The 18931-nt window shown below is 50.0% G+C and overlaps 6 protein-coding genes across 6 annotated transcripts; 5 read left to right on the top strand and 1 right to left on the bottom strand.

Moving 5' to 3' along the window:
* Window positions 1-295: 295 nt before the first annotated feature.
* Window positions 296-2715, top strand: AUEXF2481DRAFT_26374 (uncharacterized protein; the record flags this gene model as incomplete). The annotated part of the gene is made up of 4 exons (XM_013491918.1): window positions 296-413; window positions 472-495; window positions 552-934; window positions 997-2715. The coding sequence occupies 4 exons, from the start codon at window positions 296-298 to the stop codon at window positions 2713-2715; spliced, it is 2244 nt and encodes a 747-aa protein (XP_013347372.1).
* Window positions 2716-4462: 1747 nt separating this feature from the next.
* Window positions 4463-6219, top strand: AUEXF2481DRAFT_62063 (uncharacterized protein; the record flags this gene model as incomplete). Its single annotated transcript, XM_013492106.1, has 2 exons — window positions 4463-5079; window positions 5133-6219. 2 exons carry the CDS (start codon window positions 4463-4465, stop codon window positions 6217-6219), a joined length of 1704 nt encoding a protein of 567 aa, XP_013347560.1.
* A 1021-nt stretch (window positions 6220-7240) lies between these two features.
* Window positions 7241-7644, top strand: AUEXF2481DRAFT_26376 (uncharacterized protein; the record flags this gene model as incomplete). The annotated part of the gene is made up of 2 exons (XM_013491919.1): window positions 7241-7276; window positions 7339-7644. The coding sequence occupies 2 exons, from the start codon at window positions 7241-7243 to the stop codon at window positions 7642-7644; spliced, it is 342 nt and encodes a 113-aa protein (XP_013347373.1).
* A 1358-nt stretch (window positions 7645-9002) lies between these two features.
* Window positions 9003-10529, top strand: AUEXF2481DRAFT_36449 (uncharacterized protein). Its single transcript, XM_013492039.1, has one exon. It carries the CDS (start codon window positions 9237-9239, stop codon window positions 10338-10340), a length of 1104 nt encoding a protein of 367 aa, XP_013347493.1. The 5' UTR covers window positions 9003-9236; the 3' UTR covers window positions 10341-10529.
* A 961-nt stretch (window positions 10530-11490) lies between these two features.
* Window positions 11491-13948, top strand: AUEXF2481DRAFT_36450 (glycoside hydrolase family 16 protein). The gene has a single exon (XM_013492040.1). The coding sequence runs from the start codon at window positions 11581-11583 to the stop codon at window positions 13684-13686; it is 2106 nt and encodes a 701-aa protein (XP_013347494.1). The 5' UTR covers window positions 11491-11580; the 3' UTR covers window positions 13687-13948.
* Window positions 13949-15138: 1190 nt separating this feature from the next.
* Window positions 15139-16998, bottom strand: AUEXF2481DRAFT_402614 (uncharacterized protein). Its single transcript, XM_013492294.1, has 2 exons — window positions 16392-16998; window positions 15139-16328 (listed from the first exon to the last, which is right to left on the bottom strand). The coding sequence occupies exons 1-2, from the start codon at window positions 16786-16788 to the stop codon at window positions 15355-15357; spliced, it is 1371 nt and encodes a 456-aa protein (XP_013347748.1). The 5' UTR covers window positions 16789-16998; the 3' UTR covers window positions 15139-15354.
* Window positions 16999-18931: the final 1933 nt, after the last annotated feature.

The following is an 18931-nucleotide window of genomic DNA, read 5'->3' on the forward strand; positions in this document are numbered from 1 at the left end:
TACGAACCACTCTTGCCACATTCTCTTTGTGACATTTACAGAACCACAGGAAACTGATTCTCATCGTCTACATGATTCATCATACAAACTTGTAGATGCATCAAACACAAGTGTCGAGTGATGATGGCAAAGACATGGTAAATGGTAATACGGCTGTTCCCGAAGCTTCACGCAGCCAATCACGTCGCATGCTTTCAAATCGGGTCGCGGTTTCTTGACGCCCTCGAATGGACGGGTTAGACACGACCTACAACACCTCTCCCCTCCACATCCACCCTCTTCGGCCTCACACAACATGATGCGCCAACAGCTTTTGCGCAGTCTGCCGCGCTCGCAGAGGCTGGCCTCGATCAATGCCACTCGCGCCTTCACCTCTTCCGCCCCTCGTCCCGCAGAGGTCGAGCTCACAATTGGTACGCTCTTGGCCTCATACCAATGCTCTACTCCGACATAGCTAACGTGCGCACTCAGACGGCAAGAAGGTCTCAATAGAGGGTATGCTTCCACTCACCACCGGTCTACCCTGTCACCACGTCTGACCACTCTCACAGCCGGCTCCGCCCTCATCCAGGCCTGCGAAAAGGCCGGCTCTACCGTCCCCCGCTACTGCTACCACGAGAAGCTCATGATCGCCGGTAACTGTCGTATGTGTCTCGTCGAAGTCGAGCGTGCCCCCAAGCCCGTCGCCTCTTGCGCATGGCCCGTCCAGCCCGGTATGGTCGTCAAGACCGACTCTCCCCTCGTCCACAAGGCCCGTGAAGGTGTCATGGAATTCCTGCTGGCCAACCACCCTCTGGATTGCCCTATTTGCGACCAGGGTGGCGAGTGTGATCTCCAGGATCAGAGCATGAGATATGGTGCCGACCGTGGTCGTTTCCACGAGCTTGGTGGCAAGCGTGCCGTCGAGGACAAGAACATTGGTCCTCTTGTCAAGGTGCGTCTCGGTCGAACATACCTACTTCTTGTCTGGCATTGGCTGACTAGCTTCTCCTCTAGACTTCCATGAACCGTTGCATTCACTGCACTCGCTGCATCCGTTTCGCCAACGATGTCGCTGGCGCTCCCGAACTCGGTTCTACCGGTCGTGGCAACGACATGCAGATCGGTACTTACCTCGAGACCGCCCTCGACACTGAGATGTCCGGAAACGTTATCGATCTCTGCCCCGTCGGTGCCCTCACCTCCAAGCCCTACGCTTTCCGCGCCCGTCCTTGGGAACTCAAGCACACCGAGACTGTTGATGTCATGGACGGTCTGGGTGCCAACATCCGTGTTGACAGCAGAGGTCTCCAGGTCATGCGCGTTCTTCCCCGCTTGAACGATGATGTTAACGAGGAGTGGATCGACGACAGATCTCGTTTCTCTTGCGACGGTCTCAGCACTCAGCGCCTTACCACCCCTTTGATCCGTGAGGGCTCGACCTTCAAGCCCGCCACATGGGAGAACGTCCTGGTTGAGATCTCCGAGAAGTTCAAGCAGCTTCAGCCCAAGGGTGACGAGTTCAAGGTCATCGCTGGTCACACTATGGATACCGAGTCACTTGTTGCCGCAAAGGACCTCGCCAACCGTCTTGGATCCGAGAACCTCGCTCTTGACCAACCTCAGGGTGACTCTCCTCTGGCCCATGGTATCGATGTTCGCGCCAACTTCACTTTCAACTCCAAGATCACTGGTGTCGAAGAGGCCGATGCCATCCTCCTCGTTGGAACTAACCCCCGTCACGAGGCTGCCGTCCTGAACGCCCGTATTCGCAAGCAATGGATCCGCTCTGACCTCGAGGTTGGCCTCGTTGGTGAGGACTTCGAGTCCACCTTCGAGTACGAGAACCTTGGTGCCGACGCTAACGCCCTCAAGTCTGCTCTTTCCGGACCTTTCGCCGAAAAGCTGAAGAACGCCGAGCGCCCCATGATTATCCTTGGTAGCGCTATTGCTGAGCACCCCGACGCTAAGGCTATGTTCGAGACTGTCGGTAAGTTCGTAGAGGCCAACAAGGCCAACTTCGCCACAAAGGAGTGGAACGGATACAACGTTCTCCAGCGTGCTGCTGCCCGTACTGGTGCCTACGAGATTGGCTGGGGTGTCGCCAACCCTGAGACTGCTAAGGTTACTCCCAAGATGGTCTGGCTTCTTGGTGCCGACGAGATTGAGGCCGCCGACATCCCCAAGGATGCCTTCGTCATCTACCAGGGCTCTCACGGTGACAAGGGTGCTCAGCTCGCTGATGTCATCCTTCCCGGTGCCACCTACACCGAGAAGAGCGGTACCTACGTCAACACTGAGGGCCGTACCCAGATGGCTCGTGCTGCCACTGGTACCTACGGTGCTGCTCGTGAGGATTGGAAGATTCTCCGTGCTGTCTCCGAGGCTCTCAACGTCACTCTCCCCTACGACGACATCGAGATGCTCCGCGACCGCATGATTGAGATCTCACCTGCTCTTTCCGCCTACGATGTCGCTGAGCCTACTTCGCAAGAAGCCGCCGCTCTTTCCAAGGTCCAGCTTGTTGAGGCTAACCACGGTGCCAAGATCACTGGCACAGCCCTCACTAAGCCCATTGCCGACTTCTTCTTCACAAACGCCATCTCAAGATCCTCACCAACCATGGCTCGTTGCTCAGCATCGAAGGCTCAGGGCAACGCAAAGACCAACTTCATGGCCCCTGGTTATCCCGACCCTCAAGTACACTACGGACCTAACGCTGTCGCCAGCGCATAAGCAATACCAGTTCGGATGTAGATGATAGTCACACAAGATCAGTTTTTTATGAAAACAACATGCCGAGTCCGGAGTGGTAGAGGATGAAGCTTTGGAAGGATATACCCGAGGAGCTGAGGATATACCCGGAGGGAAGAAGAGAGAGCAGGAACGTCACTGAAAAGGATTTTCTGCATAAACGAAAGACAAGAAGGGGTCTTCTTATTTTACACACATGCCCCCAAAGACAAAGACCGGCGAACAAGGGCGTTTCACTTTATTCGATATGCTTATTTTTCTCGTTTGTTTCCTTTTCTTGTTTAGCATAGTCGCGGTCATGGAAATGTTGTACATATTAACACTTTTTATTCCTCCGTCTCCATCTTGCATCTGATATGTAGACGATCAAGTCTAGAGCCGATGGCCAACAACTTGGTTCTCTAGATCGGTCTCTTGCTTCACACGAACTTGGCGATTCACCAGAGGACATCGTAGAAAACGAGTTTGAGCAGATGACAGAATCAAGATCTTTTATCCTTCTACAGCGATACTTCTTAGTCAAGGAGCTGTCATGTTCCATACTAGCAAAGCGGTCAGTCGCAAAAGTCTGAGCATGTGGCCCAGTTTCATCCCCATCCCCATGTCCCAAGACTCAAAGGTAAAAGGGGGGACGGGGATGGCGTTGGCGCACGGGCATGACAGCTTGGTGGTGTGTGTTCCTGCTTGGAAAGTTGTGCGGAGGCCCCGGCTATCATGCCCGGGTCGTGGACATTGATGGTTGTCAGTCTTTGGACCTTGAACTCTTTCTGGAGTGACGGTGCTGTCTGAATGATTCATTGATTGGATACAGAGGCTTAATCATGCTCTTATGCACTCTAATGGAGATGCAGAAATGGGTGATGCAGAGATGTTGTGCCCTCGGATAATCAAAGGAGGACGCAAGCCGGTGATCGACAATCGTCAGGTTCAAGGGGAGTCACCAAGCCACGCATGCGAAGGATGATTAGGGAGAGAGTCCTGAATCTCCAGTCTCTTTTTCCCGAACACATGTCGTCTTCTCTTACCGCCATTTCCAGCCTCTTTTTCCACTTCCTCGCTTCTGACATACCGAATTCAACCATCGTGACCTGCATTTGCCAGCAGTGGAGCAAGTTTTACTGTTGATCTCACGCGACGTCATTGGTCCCTTATCTGTTGGAGCGCCGATTCCCCCGTACTCGTTGGGCAAAGTCTGGTGTGGCTATCTATCGAGTGGGCAAAGCTATCGAGCAGGTGTTGTGATTATCCGCACGTGTGTCCTTAATTCGTCTTACCACTTTTTTGCAAAAGTCTTCTTCCTGCCTCTACCGTCAGGCAGGAGGAAATTGATATCGTCGCCAAGATTCACAGACACAAACCGGCCAACATTCCTCTGCACACTCTTTCATCGTCATCACGGCATTTGCGCAACACCAGCAGCTCCTCTTCGTTTGACGAGAAGCGACACTCTGACCGTAGTGGTCACCGGCGCTCGTCCGAATCAGCCCACAGCGACTTCAGTCTCTGGAGCGACACGGGTGATCTGGTAGACCAGTTCGACAACGAAGACGATCCCCTTCGTGGAGCTCTCGACCGACACGACCAGAGTCCGAGTAGTCGTCGTAAGAACACCAAGCACGTTCGCTACCAGAGCGGTACCAAAGAGGGTGCTCTCAACAAGAACGACATCCCCATCCCCAATCCCCCACCGCGCCAAATCTCCCAAGCCGAACGCATCATCGCCTTCATCATGGCTCCCAATGATGGTCCCTCCCGTATGCATGGCCTCCATGGCAAGAAGCTCATCTACTTCACCTCGGTCTTTGTCTCGTTAGGTGTCTTCCTGTTCGGTTACGACCAAGGTGTGATGAGCGGTATCATTACCGGCATGTACTTCAAAAGCTACTTCAACCAACCTACAAGAGCAGAGATTGGCACAATGGTTGCCATTCTCGAGGTCGGAGCTTTTATATCCTCTCTTGGTGTAGGCCGTATTGGTGACATCCTTGGTCGTCGACGCACCATCATGTACGGAGCTGTCATCTTCGTCATTGGTGGTGCTTTCCAAACTTTTGCTACCGGCATGTCTATGATGATGCTTGGTCGTATCATTGCCGGTCTGGGTGTTGGTGCACTCTCGACAATCGTACCTGTGTACCAGTCTGAGATCTCACCACCGCACAATCGTGGAAAGCTGGCTTGTATTGAATTCACAGGTAACATTGTGGGCTACGCCTCGAGTGTGTGGGTCGACTACTTCTGCTCTTTTATCGGAAACGACTGGAGTTGGAGACTTCCCCTGTTCATGCAGTGTTTCATGGGCTCCTTGCTCATCCTTGGTTCCTTCTTGATCTGCGAATCTCCCAGGTATGTCTTGTACTCCACCCTCACAGTGATTCACTACTGACATGTCCGTGCAGATGGCTACTCGACAACGATCACGACGAAGAAGGCATCGTAGTAATTGCCAACCTCTATGGCAAGGGCGATATCCACAACCAAAAGGCTCGCGACGAGTACCGCGAGATCAAGATGAACGTTTTGCTGCAGCGCCAAGAGGGCGAGCGTAGCTACAAGGACATGTTCAAGCGCTACTACAAGCGTGTCTTTATCGCCATGTCTGCCCAAGCTCTCGCTCAGCTCAACGGCATCAACGTCATCTCATACTACGCTCCTCTGGTCTTTGAGCAAGCTGGTTGGGTCGGTCGTGATGCCATTCTCATGACTGGTATCAACGGTCTTACCTACCTGCTTTCAACGATCCCACCTTGGTACTTGGTGGACCGCCTCGGACGTCGCCCTATCCTCATGGGAGGCGCCCTTGCCATGATCGTCTCGCTCTCCGCCATCTCTTACTTCATCTTCATTGATATCCACCTGACACCCCGCATGGTTGTCATCTTCGTCATGATTTACAACGCAGCATTCGGAGCCTCATGGGGACCAATTCCCTGGCTCTACCCACCAGAGATTCTTCCTCTCAGCATCCGTGCCAAGGGAGCTTCTCTGTCTACTGCATCGAACTGGGCATTCAACTGGCTGGTCGGAGAAATGACCCCCGTCCTCCAAGAGCTTATTCAATGGCGACTGTACCTGATGCATGCATTCTTCTGTGCTGTCTCATTCGTTGTCGTCTACTTCCTTTTTCCGGAGACAGCAAACGTGCGATTGGAAGACATGAACAGTATCTTTGGCGATGCTACAACTATTGCTCCTTCGCCTCAAACGCTTGCAGAGGCAGAATCGCTTTTCAGCAGAAGTCCCGCACCTTCTATGCATCTCGACCGCGATGGTAACGCGCCTCAAGACTCCAACATTCCTGACCTCGACATCGACCCTCCTGCCGTTGACGTTCAGAACGGCAAGCCAATGTTCAGCAAAGACACGGATTCAGAAGGCCTTGGAGGTTGGATTTCGAACCTGGTCAAGAAGGGTAAGGGTGACGGAGCATCAAGTCATGCTGGAGGAAGTGGAAAATATAGACGTGTCGGACAGGATGACGACTAGAGTAGGAAGGGGTTCAAGGTGATGAGCATATCTGTGGAGTTGGATATCTATACTTTGTTGTACAGATGTGATTTACGATGTGATGGAACTGTTAAGAGTGGAAAAGCTAGTTGTAGATTGTGTATCAATTTCATGCGATTGTGTTGAAGTCTGATTGTTGCTGTTCTTTCCCATGGTAGTTAGGCTTCGTAATTGATGGATGTGTGGAAAAGTAGGCTTCAGTACATGAGCACGGCGGCAACGACGCCAGATGCTTGGACACTCCTGGATGTCATTGGATATGATGAGTGGCAACATGTTTATTTAGTAACAATTAACCGAGCGCCTTAGAACTACATATCGACTTGTTTAATGTCGTTGGTGCCAAAGAACAGGGTGATCCCCTCGACCGCCAAGATCCAAGAATCATCCTAGACCCTTTGTCTCATATCTAGCCAAGGAAGGTTCACCGAGCACGCCGTCGGCGCACCCGCACATCCGTAGCGCCTCATCTTTCAATCTCACAATTACGAGGCGCAGTCAGTCACGACTGACAATGCTGAGATGAGCTGAGCACAGCTAAGGCTGGACCTTTATACTTCTTTGACCAGATTCCATCAGTCTTTTTGGCAGACTGCTCTTCTTGCTTTCCCTTCTTTGCATACACACTCTTTATCTTTGCATCTTGGTTTGCTTTTTTCCAACCAAGGACTCGTCATCTATATTTCCCCACAGTTCCTTTATAGCCGTTTCTATCCGGAAGCAGACAACGCAATTGGAAGGGATTATATCATTTTGTCTTGGGAGAGAGAGAGGTCTTGGGTGTCCGCGCGTTCGCCATCTTCTTCTTGCTATCGTAATCTTTCATACCCCTGGCTATACCTACACTGGACGCTGTTGTATATGCCCCAGCAGATAATCTGCTCGCCACTCCTGAACATCGGATACCACTTTACTGGACTTCCGTCACGACGAAACCCGAGGATTTACGAGCTCGGATAGACACGGCTAGATTGCCAGAATATACAGGAGTCGCAACATAATGTCGCAATCACAACCGCTACCTTCAGCACTCCTCGTAAGTCGTTCCGTTGATGATTCGAAACTTAATCGCACCAACTAACACCCATTGTGCCACAGACCCTCCTTCTCCCCTTCTCGATATCCCTCTTCCTCTACCTCAGCATAACACACCTCCTCATTCCCCTCTGGCGGTCTCACTCCTCCAATCTCCCAATCGACACAGTCTCTGAGATCGGGACACGAGTAAAAGATAGTGTGACGAGGGGAGTCACAGGACTAGTGGGCAGATTCAGGAAGCCCGAGGAGTGGGATGAGGATGCTGGAGAAGAGGATGAAGAGTCGGGTATGTTGAACTATGAGGAGGATAGGGGGAGGTTGTGGAGGGGAAGTGTGCCTCCGCCGTTGGTTGACGAGGATGAGTGAGGGGAGAGAGGCTGACGAAGAAGAGGAAGAGTTGGAGACATGGAAATATACACGCGTGCTGGTCACGCAGAGGCGACCCTAGCGACTTGAGAGCCTTTGTGCCGAGTGCTAGAAGAAGACCATCCAGACCGCTTGGAAAGCAGATCTGATCCAGATGATGGGATAGGCCACACTGGACGTACGGTTGAGCCGGCAGCTGGGATCATTCCCAAGCGGTATGCACTGATGGCTACGCACCAGCGCACCGTGGGGAAAGGCCCTATCGTCTAAGTCGAACGAGTGGCATAGCAAGCTTGCGAGCTGCGAGTGCCGGACAGCGTAATAGTACGCTGGAAACTTGGAAACAGGACAGTAGACCCTAGTACCATAGGCATCAAGATGCCGACCAACGAGATCCCTTCGAATTCTTCCGCCTCTCACACTATCTGCTTCCACAAGTCTGCATCTGCACATTCGTACCTATCTCAACACCTATCTTTCCACATATGTCTCAGATTTCAAGATAAGAATAATGACATCAGCTTTTCCTTATCACAATCCTCCATATAAAAAAACCCCAATGACGAACTGTCGTATGCACTTCGTGTTATCAAAACGATCAGCAAAAGGAGTAACTAGCCACCACATACCAGAGCAAAATAGGCAAAAGGAGAGTGAGCCCTGATCGTCATGAAGCTGCTGATCAAAAGGTCGAGAAGTCTATCTAGACCCTTGAATCTTCTTGCATGCCCCCAACGCCGGTTTTACCGACACCACTGACCGACTCTTGTCTATGCATCATTTTGTGGAGCCTGAGTTGAAAGAATAGGCAAGAGATACAGAAGATTGTTATAGGCGAAAAGCATGTTCTTCTACTTTTTTCTTTTCTTTGCCACATGCTAAATTATTTTGACGTGTGCGATGGATGATGTGATGTTCACGTGCTTGTCATGCTGTGATGCATGCATGCCAAAAGCCTTTTTTTCCCACTTCCAATTCTTTCCAGAAGGATGGGAATGGTACAGAGGTACAATGGTGACGTTTTTGTATGCAGCAAACATACCACTTCTGATAAGAAGGTCTTGTCCGACATGTCAATTATCGCTGCCTAGCACGGGTGTCATGGCGAGATTGGTGCAGAGAGCATCTGCAGCAATTGCCAATTGAAAGGCAGCGTTTTATTTCCAGAACAGCGTGGCTAACACAAGATCAGGGTTTTTGACTTTTCGCCTCCCTGGGGATCTTTGCCCCAGAAGGTGGTCTGTTGCGAGCTCGGACGTTTTGAGGTCTCCTTGATTCTCGGTCCTGCGGCGTGCAAAACATGATCGACCGTTGGAGTTTCCCCATCGCCTTCTGGTCGCCTGCAAAGCCGTCGGTCTGCTGTTTTGTATGGGGTAGAGTCATTGGCTTGGGTGTGAGGCGCGGATGAGGATATTCCGGACGTAAGATTAGACGATTACAAGGTTGGTTCAAAGGATGTCTTGATCTTTCTCTCACTTATTTCTTCTCCTTGCTTTGCTGTTCGTTTCCTACAATCATTCCCATATCCTCCTTCACCCATACCGACCGCCCTATTCTCATTCACACGATCGGACCGCCTTATCCTTAGCAACATGATCAGCACAATTCTCGAGGGTCACAATGACCATGACTACCAGACTGCCTGTAAGGGCAAGAGACGCCGCATCTCAAAGGTGTCGATGAGCCTGGGACACAGCAATGCCGAAGACCTACGAAGCGAAATTTCACAGAGCATCCGCAAGGAGCTGTCACGACGAAGAAGCAGTGTCATTGCTCCCGAACCACAACTCAAGTTACGACCCACCGAAACTGCCAACATCTACACAAACAAAGGCACAGAGTCAGCTGCCTCCAAGGCATTGAATAACTTTGATCTTTTCGAGCACATTCTTATGCAATTGCCTTGGTCAGGCGACGAGGTCGACAAGCAACGACAGAGCATCCGCGCTATGATGACGACTTCGAGGACTTGCCGCAGCTTCAAGGGTATGATCGATGCATCTGCTCGCCTGCAGAAGCGTATGTTCCTCGCACGCGACTCTGAGCAAAGACGACCATGCTTCTGTGGTCACCAAGAGGAGGAACGTAGGTGCGGTGCTGAGACAAACCCTTTTATTGCACCGACGCTCAAAAAGCACATCATGCACAACTCCTTCTCCTGCGACCAACGACGACAGAAGCAAGAAAGCGCAAGACAAGCACGAATCGACCAACAGTCACTCTACAGACATCTCTCGAGCACCGGTCAATCACACGACGACTACTTCAGCCACCCAGTTGTCTTTCGCGATCTTCAGGATACCGAAAAGAAGCACATGCTTGCATTCAAGATCTCTGAAAACGACCCTTTCTACCTCCTCGGCGAACGCACATCTCCCGACGCAAGTTGGCGCAACATGTACTTTTCAAACCCAGCTCCTACGCGTATCGAGCTATACTACTGGAGCTACCTCATCCGCTGCGAGTCACAAGACGGCAAGCCATTGACTGCTGGCTTCGTTTGGGATACCATTCACGAGACTCTTGAGGTCGCAAGACAACGCAAGGCACCTGGATACCAGTATGAGGGTGATGAGCCATTGCTTGTTCTACTGGGATCTTGGGAGAAAGAGGGGGATCACAGACATGTTTACGACTGGCTGAACCAGAGGCATGAAGCTTGCAGCAGCCTCGGCTGTCGCTACGCAAAAGCATAAAACACTACACCGCATGAAGCCCCAACGTGCTGCAGCAGCTGTTATTTCGTTATTCCACATCGAGTTGGTTGACAGCGAGTTTTGTTCTTCTCCGAGCGTTCTAGCATTGATTTTCGCGTAATGACAGCATTTGATATAGAACTAGACCTACATTCGAATAGATGAGTCTTTAGATCTTCTCAACCTTCCTCCACGTTAACACATGCATGCTCTATTGTGACATTTGTTCTAGACTTTCAAAGTTCACAAGATCACTTGATTCAGTGTGACCATGTCACTCGCGGCATCTCTCAAGATTCTCGCTTACGCAGTAATTGTGACCACTTTGCATCGACCGCGTGGCGGTTTTGCCGTACCTGCAGCGACATGTATTTTGTCGTCGCATTATTCTCCTTCTTATTTATGCAAATCGACAACGCGACTGCATGAACCGAGACGTATCGCTCTACGGCAGGCACGAGGAGAACAAGCATCAACGCATCAAGCTAACCGAGTCCATGCGACTCAGTCATTCAGCTGCCCAGCTGAAGAGAAAAAAGGGCACCCAGCCAATCAACGAGATGGAAAATATCAGCCGTGTAGACCAATACATCAATACATCCCTACCATATCCCGTTTGAAGTGACGCGCACTCTTACCCTTTTGACTCAATCTGAGATCGATATGAATCGATAGAAGCTGAGAGGCAAGCCTCAAGAAGCCAGGCACCGCCGCCGAGGACTCTCTTCTCAGCCAGCCTCAGCCAAAAACGGCATCTCCGAACCTTATAACGGCGTTCCGCTAGGAGAGCGAAACGGTCAACCTCAATCTACACTTCTTTCCCCTTTTCTCCCTCCATGGACCACCCACACCTTCTTTCGTGCTAGTGGCATGTGCGGTTGCAACCCTTTCCATACTTTTTGCTCACGATCTAGGTCGGTATAGATATGGGTCATGCTTGAATGCGCCCAAGTCCGTCGTGGCGTTCTAGAATGTACTTCATGCGCATATGACCGACGGGAGCTGATCGCAGCGCGGATGCCCAGAAAGTCAGCTGTGTGAGACCTCCGAATCCACAGTGTCAACCGCCCGTTTCCACCGGTGGGATCAATACACTCTGTGTGTAGCATGGCAAATAAAACCATCTCTGTATCCCTTGAATTTTTCTTGATGTAGGTAGAGAGTTTTTCCTTTCTGTGGTCCTTCGTTTTCCATTCCTTCATTCTCTTTCCAGTCGTTCTTTTACTTGTCAGAAAGAGATATGCCTTCTTCAAGGCTTATAGGGGCTGGTAGCCTTTTGGTTGCTCTTCTTCCGTTCACGGCTTCTGCTGCTTTTTACAACTATACTTTGAAAGACACCTATGCGGGAGAGACCTTCTATGACGGCTTCACCTTCTTCACGGACCCGGATCCGACTCATGGTTACGTCCAGTATGTAGACAAGGCCACAGCTATCAAGAGCGGTATTCTTGGATTTGGCGACGGCACTGCCAAGTGGGGTGTTGATGATACTACCGTCTTGTACGCAAACTCTACTGTTGGTCGTCAGTCCGTTCGTCTTGAGGGTGCTGTCAATTACAACCATGGCCTCTTCCTTGCAGACATCAAGCATATGCCTGGCTCAATTTGTGGTGTCTGGCCTGCCTTCTGGACTCTTGGTGACGACAACTGGCCAGCCCACGGCGAGCTAGACATCATTGAAGGAGTCAACACTTTCACCACCAACCAGATTGCCGCACACACTGCTCCAAACTGCACCATGAAGTTTCAGGACCAGTCCGGTTGGGTCAACGGCCAGGACTGCGCTGTTAGCACTGGTGGAGCTGCTGGTTGCGCGACAGGCAATAACGACCAAACTGGCTACGGCGATGGCTTCAATGCGAACGGTGGAGGTGTCTACGCTATGCAATGGACCTCTGAATTCATGAAAGTCTGGTTCTTCCCTCGCAACGGCATTCCTGCATCCATTAGTTCGGGCACTCCCAACCCAGCTCTTGACTTTGGCACTCCAGTCGGCAATTTCGATGGTGGAAGCTGTGACATTGATTCACACTTCATCAACCACCGTATGATTTTCGACACGACTTTCTGTGGTGACTGGGCTGGTAGTGTGTACAGTCAGACTAGCTGCCCGGGAGCTTCCAGTGGAAACAATGGATGTGTAAACTATGTTGCACAGAACCCCAAGGCTTTCCAGGAGGCTTACTGGGAGGTCAACTACATCAAGGTGTTTTCGGAGACAGTAATCCAGTCTAACTCGTCGAGTTCGTCATCTATGAGCTCGACTTCTTCCAGCTCTGTCTCTTCGAGCTCGTTGGTCTCGACGTCTTCGATCACATCTAGCAGCACTCGAGCAACTACTAGCTCATCAAGCAGCATCATCCCGAGCTCGACATCTTCAAGCAGCGTTCGCTCGACATCAAGCTCGGTCTCGTCGACTTCATCGAGCAGTGTCCGACCTAGTTCTACAACCCTGTCCTCTAGCAGCACTCGTCCTTTGTCCTCTTCGACTTCGACATTAGCAAGCAGTGTTCGCCCGAGCTCTTCATCTTCGTCTTCGTCTATCAAGCCATCAAGCAGTTCTTCTAGCATCAAGCCCACTACGAGCTCTTCTAGCATTAAGCCTACTACAAGCTCGTCCAGCATCAAGCCAACCACCAGCTCTTCCAGCATCAAGTCGACCTCGACATCATCAACTAAGCCAGTTTCAAGCTTAAGCTCATCGAAGCCTGTTTCAAGCTCCTCGACCGTAAAGCCTACCACAAGCTCAAGCAAGGCATCGTCAACAAGCACGAAACCCTCTAGCACTTCCTCAATCAAGAGCTCCACATCTTCAACCTCCAGCCGCAAGACCAGCACAAGCAGTTCAAGTACCAAGCTCTCATCGACTTTGGCTACCAGAAACGCCGGTATCACGGTCAGAAGCACTGCTGTATCAAGTTCCTCCTCGAAGAAGACGACTTCAACAAGCAGTAGTAAGAAGCTTAGCTCTACTAGCAGCAGCAAGAAGATCACCTCGACTTCCTCTTCCAAGAAACCTAGCTCCACTTCTTCGTCCAAAAAGCCTAGCTCAACTAGCAGTGTCAAGATTAGCACTGTAGCCAAGGCCAAGGTGGCAAGCAGTTCGAGCAAGAAGGTCACTTCATCATCGTCCACCAAGAAGGTCTCTTCATCGACCAAGAAAACCACCTCTACAAGCTCGAAAAAGATCACTTCGTCGACCAAGAAGACCTCATCATCAACAAAGAAGACCACTTCGTCGACCAAGAAGCCCAGCTCTACACTCAAAACCAGCACAACAAAACGCACCACTTCTTCAAGCTCGAAGAAACCTACAACCACCACCACAACTACAAAGCGCGTTTAGAATTCCCGGAAAGCATTGACATGACCCGTTACGACTTTCTCTGCATCTATTCTTGCATCTATTCTTGCATACATCTTGAGGAGTTTCTGTTTCTTCTTTACACTAGACTTGCAGTTTTCGTCTTCTATTTTCCTTCTTATTTTCGGGTTTTCTCACTTGTTAGAACCTTTTATATTTGTTATTCTTTTTATTGTCTATTACACTATATATACATATACTATTCTACTATTGTTTACTATTCGGACCCTTTTGAGATTACCGTATTACTTTCTTTGTATACATAACGCTTTGTCGAATACATACTCTTACTTACGAGCTTGGTTATAATGTCCGACACACTAGCACTGGTATACGCGTTTTTATACGGGCTTGGCATAGAGTTTAGTCATACACATCTATCTTTCTTCATGAAACAATTCTCCTTTCTCTTTCGCACCAAGTATATAGTCGTCAGCAATTTCTCCCCTCAACCTCTCCATCTTAACTCCATCTATCTGCCGAACGAGGAGAGGGAGTCAAGCTTCCAAAACACAATCATGCATCTCGATCACAAAATCCCCTGGAACACCCTCTCTACCCATCTCATCCTGGTCAAAAACAATGAATCCTACACACCACACCAAAGCGACATTTTCTGGACTTGTCACAACAGTAAAACACCAACTGCGGATGTAGAACGAATAAAAGTGAAGAAAGTGCAAGATCACTTTTCCCGTGTCTTGATTTCTACGATTCGAGAATTTGGAGAGACTACATCCCTCGCTGCAAAGACTGGAGATGATGGGAAAGAGAAACAGGTATCAGAGGATGAGTTGTTGTTCTCAGATGAAATGGTGAGGTGGGCACAAGAACGATATAATCTGCTTCCACCAGGAGGGAACTCTGTCCATCATAATCCTCTGGCACCAGAGCATCAACGTCTTTCCCATTGGATAGAAGAAGCCGTGCCGTTACGTCTGGAGGATGAAGAAGAAGAGGGGTATGAAAATCAAAAACCGCGTTACAGCACTGCAAATGCAGAGTTAGCCGATGCGGTCAAGTTTCTCATCACACTTGCTGCAACGACACCTATCTCTTCTGCTGAAGAGGAATTTACAAACGAAGCTGAAAGGGCTTTGTACCGTCTCTCCTATCACCCAAAGATTCCTCTCCGAGACTTGGATCATTTGTCTTGGGGTCACAGTTTCGGTGTCTGCTTGCTTCCTACACTGGCCTTGGAGGTGTATATCCTCTTGAACCTCTTTTCCTCTACCCGAGAGCGACAAGGGGGGAATAAGGATGATGTCTCGATTTTCGAGAGTGGGAGAATGATCAGAGTTCTTGGAGAAGGGTTGTCGAAGTATGATTTTCCGGCGCAGAATATTTTGCATCGTGCTTTTTGGCATGGGATGGGCGTTACAGAAGATTGGGCGTTTGAGCAGCAGAGAGATGGGGAGAGTGAAGAAGGTGGCACGACGGGAGTTGTGGATCCATTGGCCGAAGGGGCGGGAGATAAGGTCAGGGAGAGCTTGAAGCGGTATCTGAAGACTTGTTTCGAGGTGTTGTATCTCTACGATGCCTTGTTGAGAAGATGGGACGGAAACGAAGAGGCGAACGAATGGTGGAAGCAGGAAATCGGATGGATCTTGAATAAGATAAGATGCGTGCGATGACAGTATGACCCAGAGCCTAGAGAGGTGGCCAAGATGAGTATACGAATTTCCACCATCCTAGGCCTTTGTCAGGCAGTAGACCACATGGAGGTATTTTCCAGGCCTCAAGAAGACGAGGTGATGGCTCCCATTGATCAGCAGCCCAGATGCTAAGTTTCCATCGGCCATTGAGGTACTTGACACGGAGCTGATCATGTATTGAGGGAAACTCGATCTCGAGATGTTGTATTCGGGGCATTCTTTGGGCGGCATGACCAACGCTTGTGAATAGGTCATCCAGGTAACGTCGCACTAGTATCTTGTCAGGACTGACACCATCCGCATAGCGTGAGATAGCTCCCTGAGGCGAATTGTCGAAGATCCCCCAAATTTGAAGTTGTTCGAGGTATGGCCAGTTTCCTTGCGCTGAGCTTTTGGGTCCGTCTGGACAAAATAGCTCGGGAAACACTTCCAGTTCTCCGATAGACATATACTGTAATTGTAGCGAGACCTTGTGAAGCGCTACGCATAGAGCGTCTGTTCGAACAGGACCGATCATGGTTCTGGGCTTGTCGATATCAAATTCGTTTTGTGAATACCAGCATAGTTCAAGGTCACGAATGCTTGAAGGTAATCGTAGCAGACCCTCAATAGTCGCATCTCGATGTTCCCGACGCATAATTCGCTCTTCAAGAGGAATCCGGTCCTCACAGTGGAGTAGTATTTTCACGATTGCACCACACACTGATGCAATTGTGAGGACGGCGGGGAGTGAGATTCTGTTCTCAGGGCAAGCTTGTTCCCACGGAGACTCACCATATCCAGCAGTGACCATGCCGGAGGTTTCGATATCGGGAAATGCCAGCGATGTTATGCACGCGGCTCGGGGCAAAGAGAAGTTTGGTGGAAAGGCCGCACAATACGGAGCAATCTCATCATCCACGCCGGTCATCACTGTTGATTCCGGTTCACCATAATCTTCATCGGTGATAACGCTTTCAGCCTGCAGAGCTATAGCAAGAGTGATGTTACGATCTGTCCAAGATGATAAATGCTCAAATAGCTGGCGAATACCTACTGAGAATGCGAGATTGTTCTCGCGTCGCAAAACGTTATCGTATGTATATCCATCAAGTTTTTCGCGGGCCTCATTCAGCCAATGAGGTACTGCGACTCTGTAGAGTATGTGACGGACGAATCTACGTCGATTTTGTCGCCAGTGCTGCGGACCACTCGTGATCTCAATGAGTTTCGCCAGAGGCAGACCCAGCTTTTCGTGGACTCCTCCGGGTCTGACTTCGATGCTCCTTGTTCTCGACGGACTAAGCACGACGAGCGAAGAATAGAGCTCCTTCTCAAACGCTGCTTGCCAGGATTTGTTGACCAACGTGAACGGCGTGAGTTTCTCCTTCTGTCCACCCGAGTGGCCGGCTGTCAGCATTATGACCTCCAATGGTAGTGAAGATGCCATATCGTTAGCAATGAACAATTCACGCTAGTCGGAGCGTCACTTTATTCATCAACAAAAGATCGTTTGAAGAAGATGGAAAGAAGCAAGCAGCAGATGACGTGAAGTAAGGCACCAACCTCATTCTTGGCATGGCGCTTGCTCTGTCGCGGCTGAATCCTTCTTTCCAAAATTACCACTTCTCCTCTTGCCTTCGCGGTCACGAGCACGTGTCGATCAAACAACTCTTACATATATAGCAAGCGCGAAGAATCGGCCAAGTTCACGCTCGTCATTGCCATGTCAATCACGGAATCGTTGTGCGGCAACATTTGTGGCAAGCCTGGAAGGCTTACCGTAATAAAACCTATTCTGGCCAGTGCCGTACTTAGAACATGCTAGGTCTTAGTGATTTCGACTTAGCCAGTAACCACCTAATGTTCTTTCAGTGGATGATATCCGCTTCCTCGCCGGCAAGGACAACGTCATTGTACGAGCTGATCCTAGCAGAGATACCTTCGAAAGCATCGTCAAGCGTCGAGTCAATTTCCTTGAGGTAGATGAGAACATCGACTCTGGTGCAAGCTTCATATTCCCCAATGCTCCTATACTCGTGGTGCCAATCGAAAGTGGGATCTGTGAAAGCGACCACACTAACACGACTAGGATGACCATGCCGTCTGGCGTAAAGATGGAGCTGATAGAAGCAGATTGTGGTCAGGTGCTGCATATGACTCAGGCCTTCTCCTTGTAGCGTCCTGATCTCTGGTATCCCAATGAACTTGAAGATGCGAAGATGTTTGAGTTTTGCGATGGCATGCATCCATCTTGGGGTGAAGGCAAATAGAAGCATAGGACACAACTCCAGGTTTGGATGGTAGAAGAGGGGAACCGCCAGTTGACGAATGTTGGGATAGATGGTGCAAAGCTCTCCAAGGTCCTTGACTGAAATGTGCGCGCATTCCTCCGGGGCTCCGTCTTCTTACCAGCATTGCAGCTCGAGATACTCCAGTGTAGAGGCATGGGAAGCGAGCCAAATTGGCTGGATCGGCAGCTGACCTACAGCATTACAATCCAGATAGACTGACAGCTCTGAAGTCCAGAGACAGACTGCAAGAACTTCTGAAGATGAACTTGTCCGCAGTCACCTCTATCTCTGGCTCTTTGTTGACGAACGCGGCCACCGCGGGGGTCAATCGCAAAGATGAACAACTCACGCAGATTCATCACCACGGTGGGGTCTGGGTTGTGCAACGCTTCGATGATATGTTCAGTGTCGATACATTTGACAAGTCGGAGAGAACTTAGAGACGCAAGTTTGCTAAACAACGAGATCTCCCTCCGGTAAGGTTACGGCATACGAGTAACCAGTTGCGAAGGTTCGATGGCCGTGAGAGCTACGAGGAGATCAATATGCAACTTCCAGAGGGAGATTACCAACCTTACATATGATGCGATCACGTAGCATACATCCTCTGGGAGCTGAAGACGGTCCATCTTGTTTTCATGGATAGATGTATTTCGTGAATCACCGACAGCTGCGAGAGACTCTTTTCTATAGGTGACTTTTGACAAGGAAGTCGCAACAAATGTTTTGATGGAGAGAAGGCAGAATGAGGTGAGATTTCTCTTGATAATTTGTATGCGAGAGCGCTGTCGGATCAACATCCACATGGAAGCTGCTGGACGTCGTGTTTCTCTTTACGACTGGAACAAGTACAATGAGACAGATACCTAGCTTTGAACCTCGCTTTGTGGTTAGGAGCTGTCATGCGTGTAGCAAATTCTTGCCAGACACAGCGCGATGTCTTATGATATTGAAGACTTCATCGGCTTTCTAGAGGGGCTCATCATATCTGACGAGTCACTGTGTCTCCTCACAACGTATTGCCGCTCTGAGACGCATGAAAGACATTGCTTCTGCTACACCGTGAAGGTGGACTGGTAGAATCAGAGCTCCCTGTCAGCAGATAAGTTGACTCAACAAGAAAACTATGCGCGACTGATAGGTGTCAATCCAATAGATCCCAACCACATATGGATCAGTCTTTGTACGACTTACCCTGCGGGCAACTGCCTCCCCCAGAGCGAAGGGTGACAATTGCCGACGCGAATCTTGTCTTGTCATTCCTGTTGACTATCCATCATCTGATGTGCAGAGTATCTT

This window comes from Aureobasidium subglaciale, assembly GCF_000721755.1.
Source record: "Aureobasidium subglaciale EXF-2481 unplaced genomic scaffold scaffold_2, whole genome shotgun sequence".
In the NCBI taxonomy this organism is placed as follows: Eukaryota; Fungi; Ascomycota; class Dothideomycetes; order Dothideales; family Saccotheciaceae; genus Aureobasidium; species Aureobasidium subglaciale.

Bases quoted from the DNA above. Each gene is read 5' to 3' on its own strand.
- AUEXF2481DRAFT_36449 (XM_013492039.1), top strand. From the start codon at position 9,237: ATGATCAGCACAATTCTCGAGGGTCACAATGACCATGACTACCAGACT.
- AUEXF2481DRAFT_36450 (XM_013492040.1), top strand. From the start codon at position 11,581: ATGCCTTCTTCAAGGCTTATAGGGGCTGGTAGCCTTTTGGTTGCTCTT.
- AUEXF2481DRAFT_402614 (XM_013492294.1), bottom strand. From the start codon at position 16,788: ATGGCATCTTCACTACCATTGGAGGTCATAATGCTGACAGCCGGCCAC. The intron at 16,329-16,391 runs GTATTCGCCAGC...CTCTTGCTATAG, and splicing joins CAATCTCGCATTCTCAGTAG to CTCTGCAGGCTGAAAGCGTT.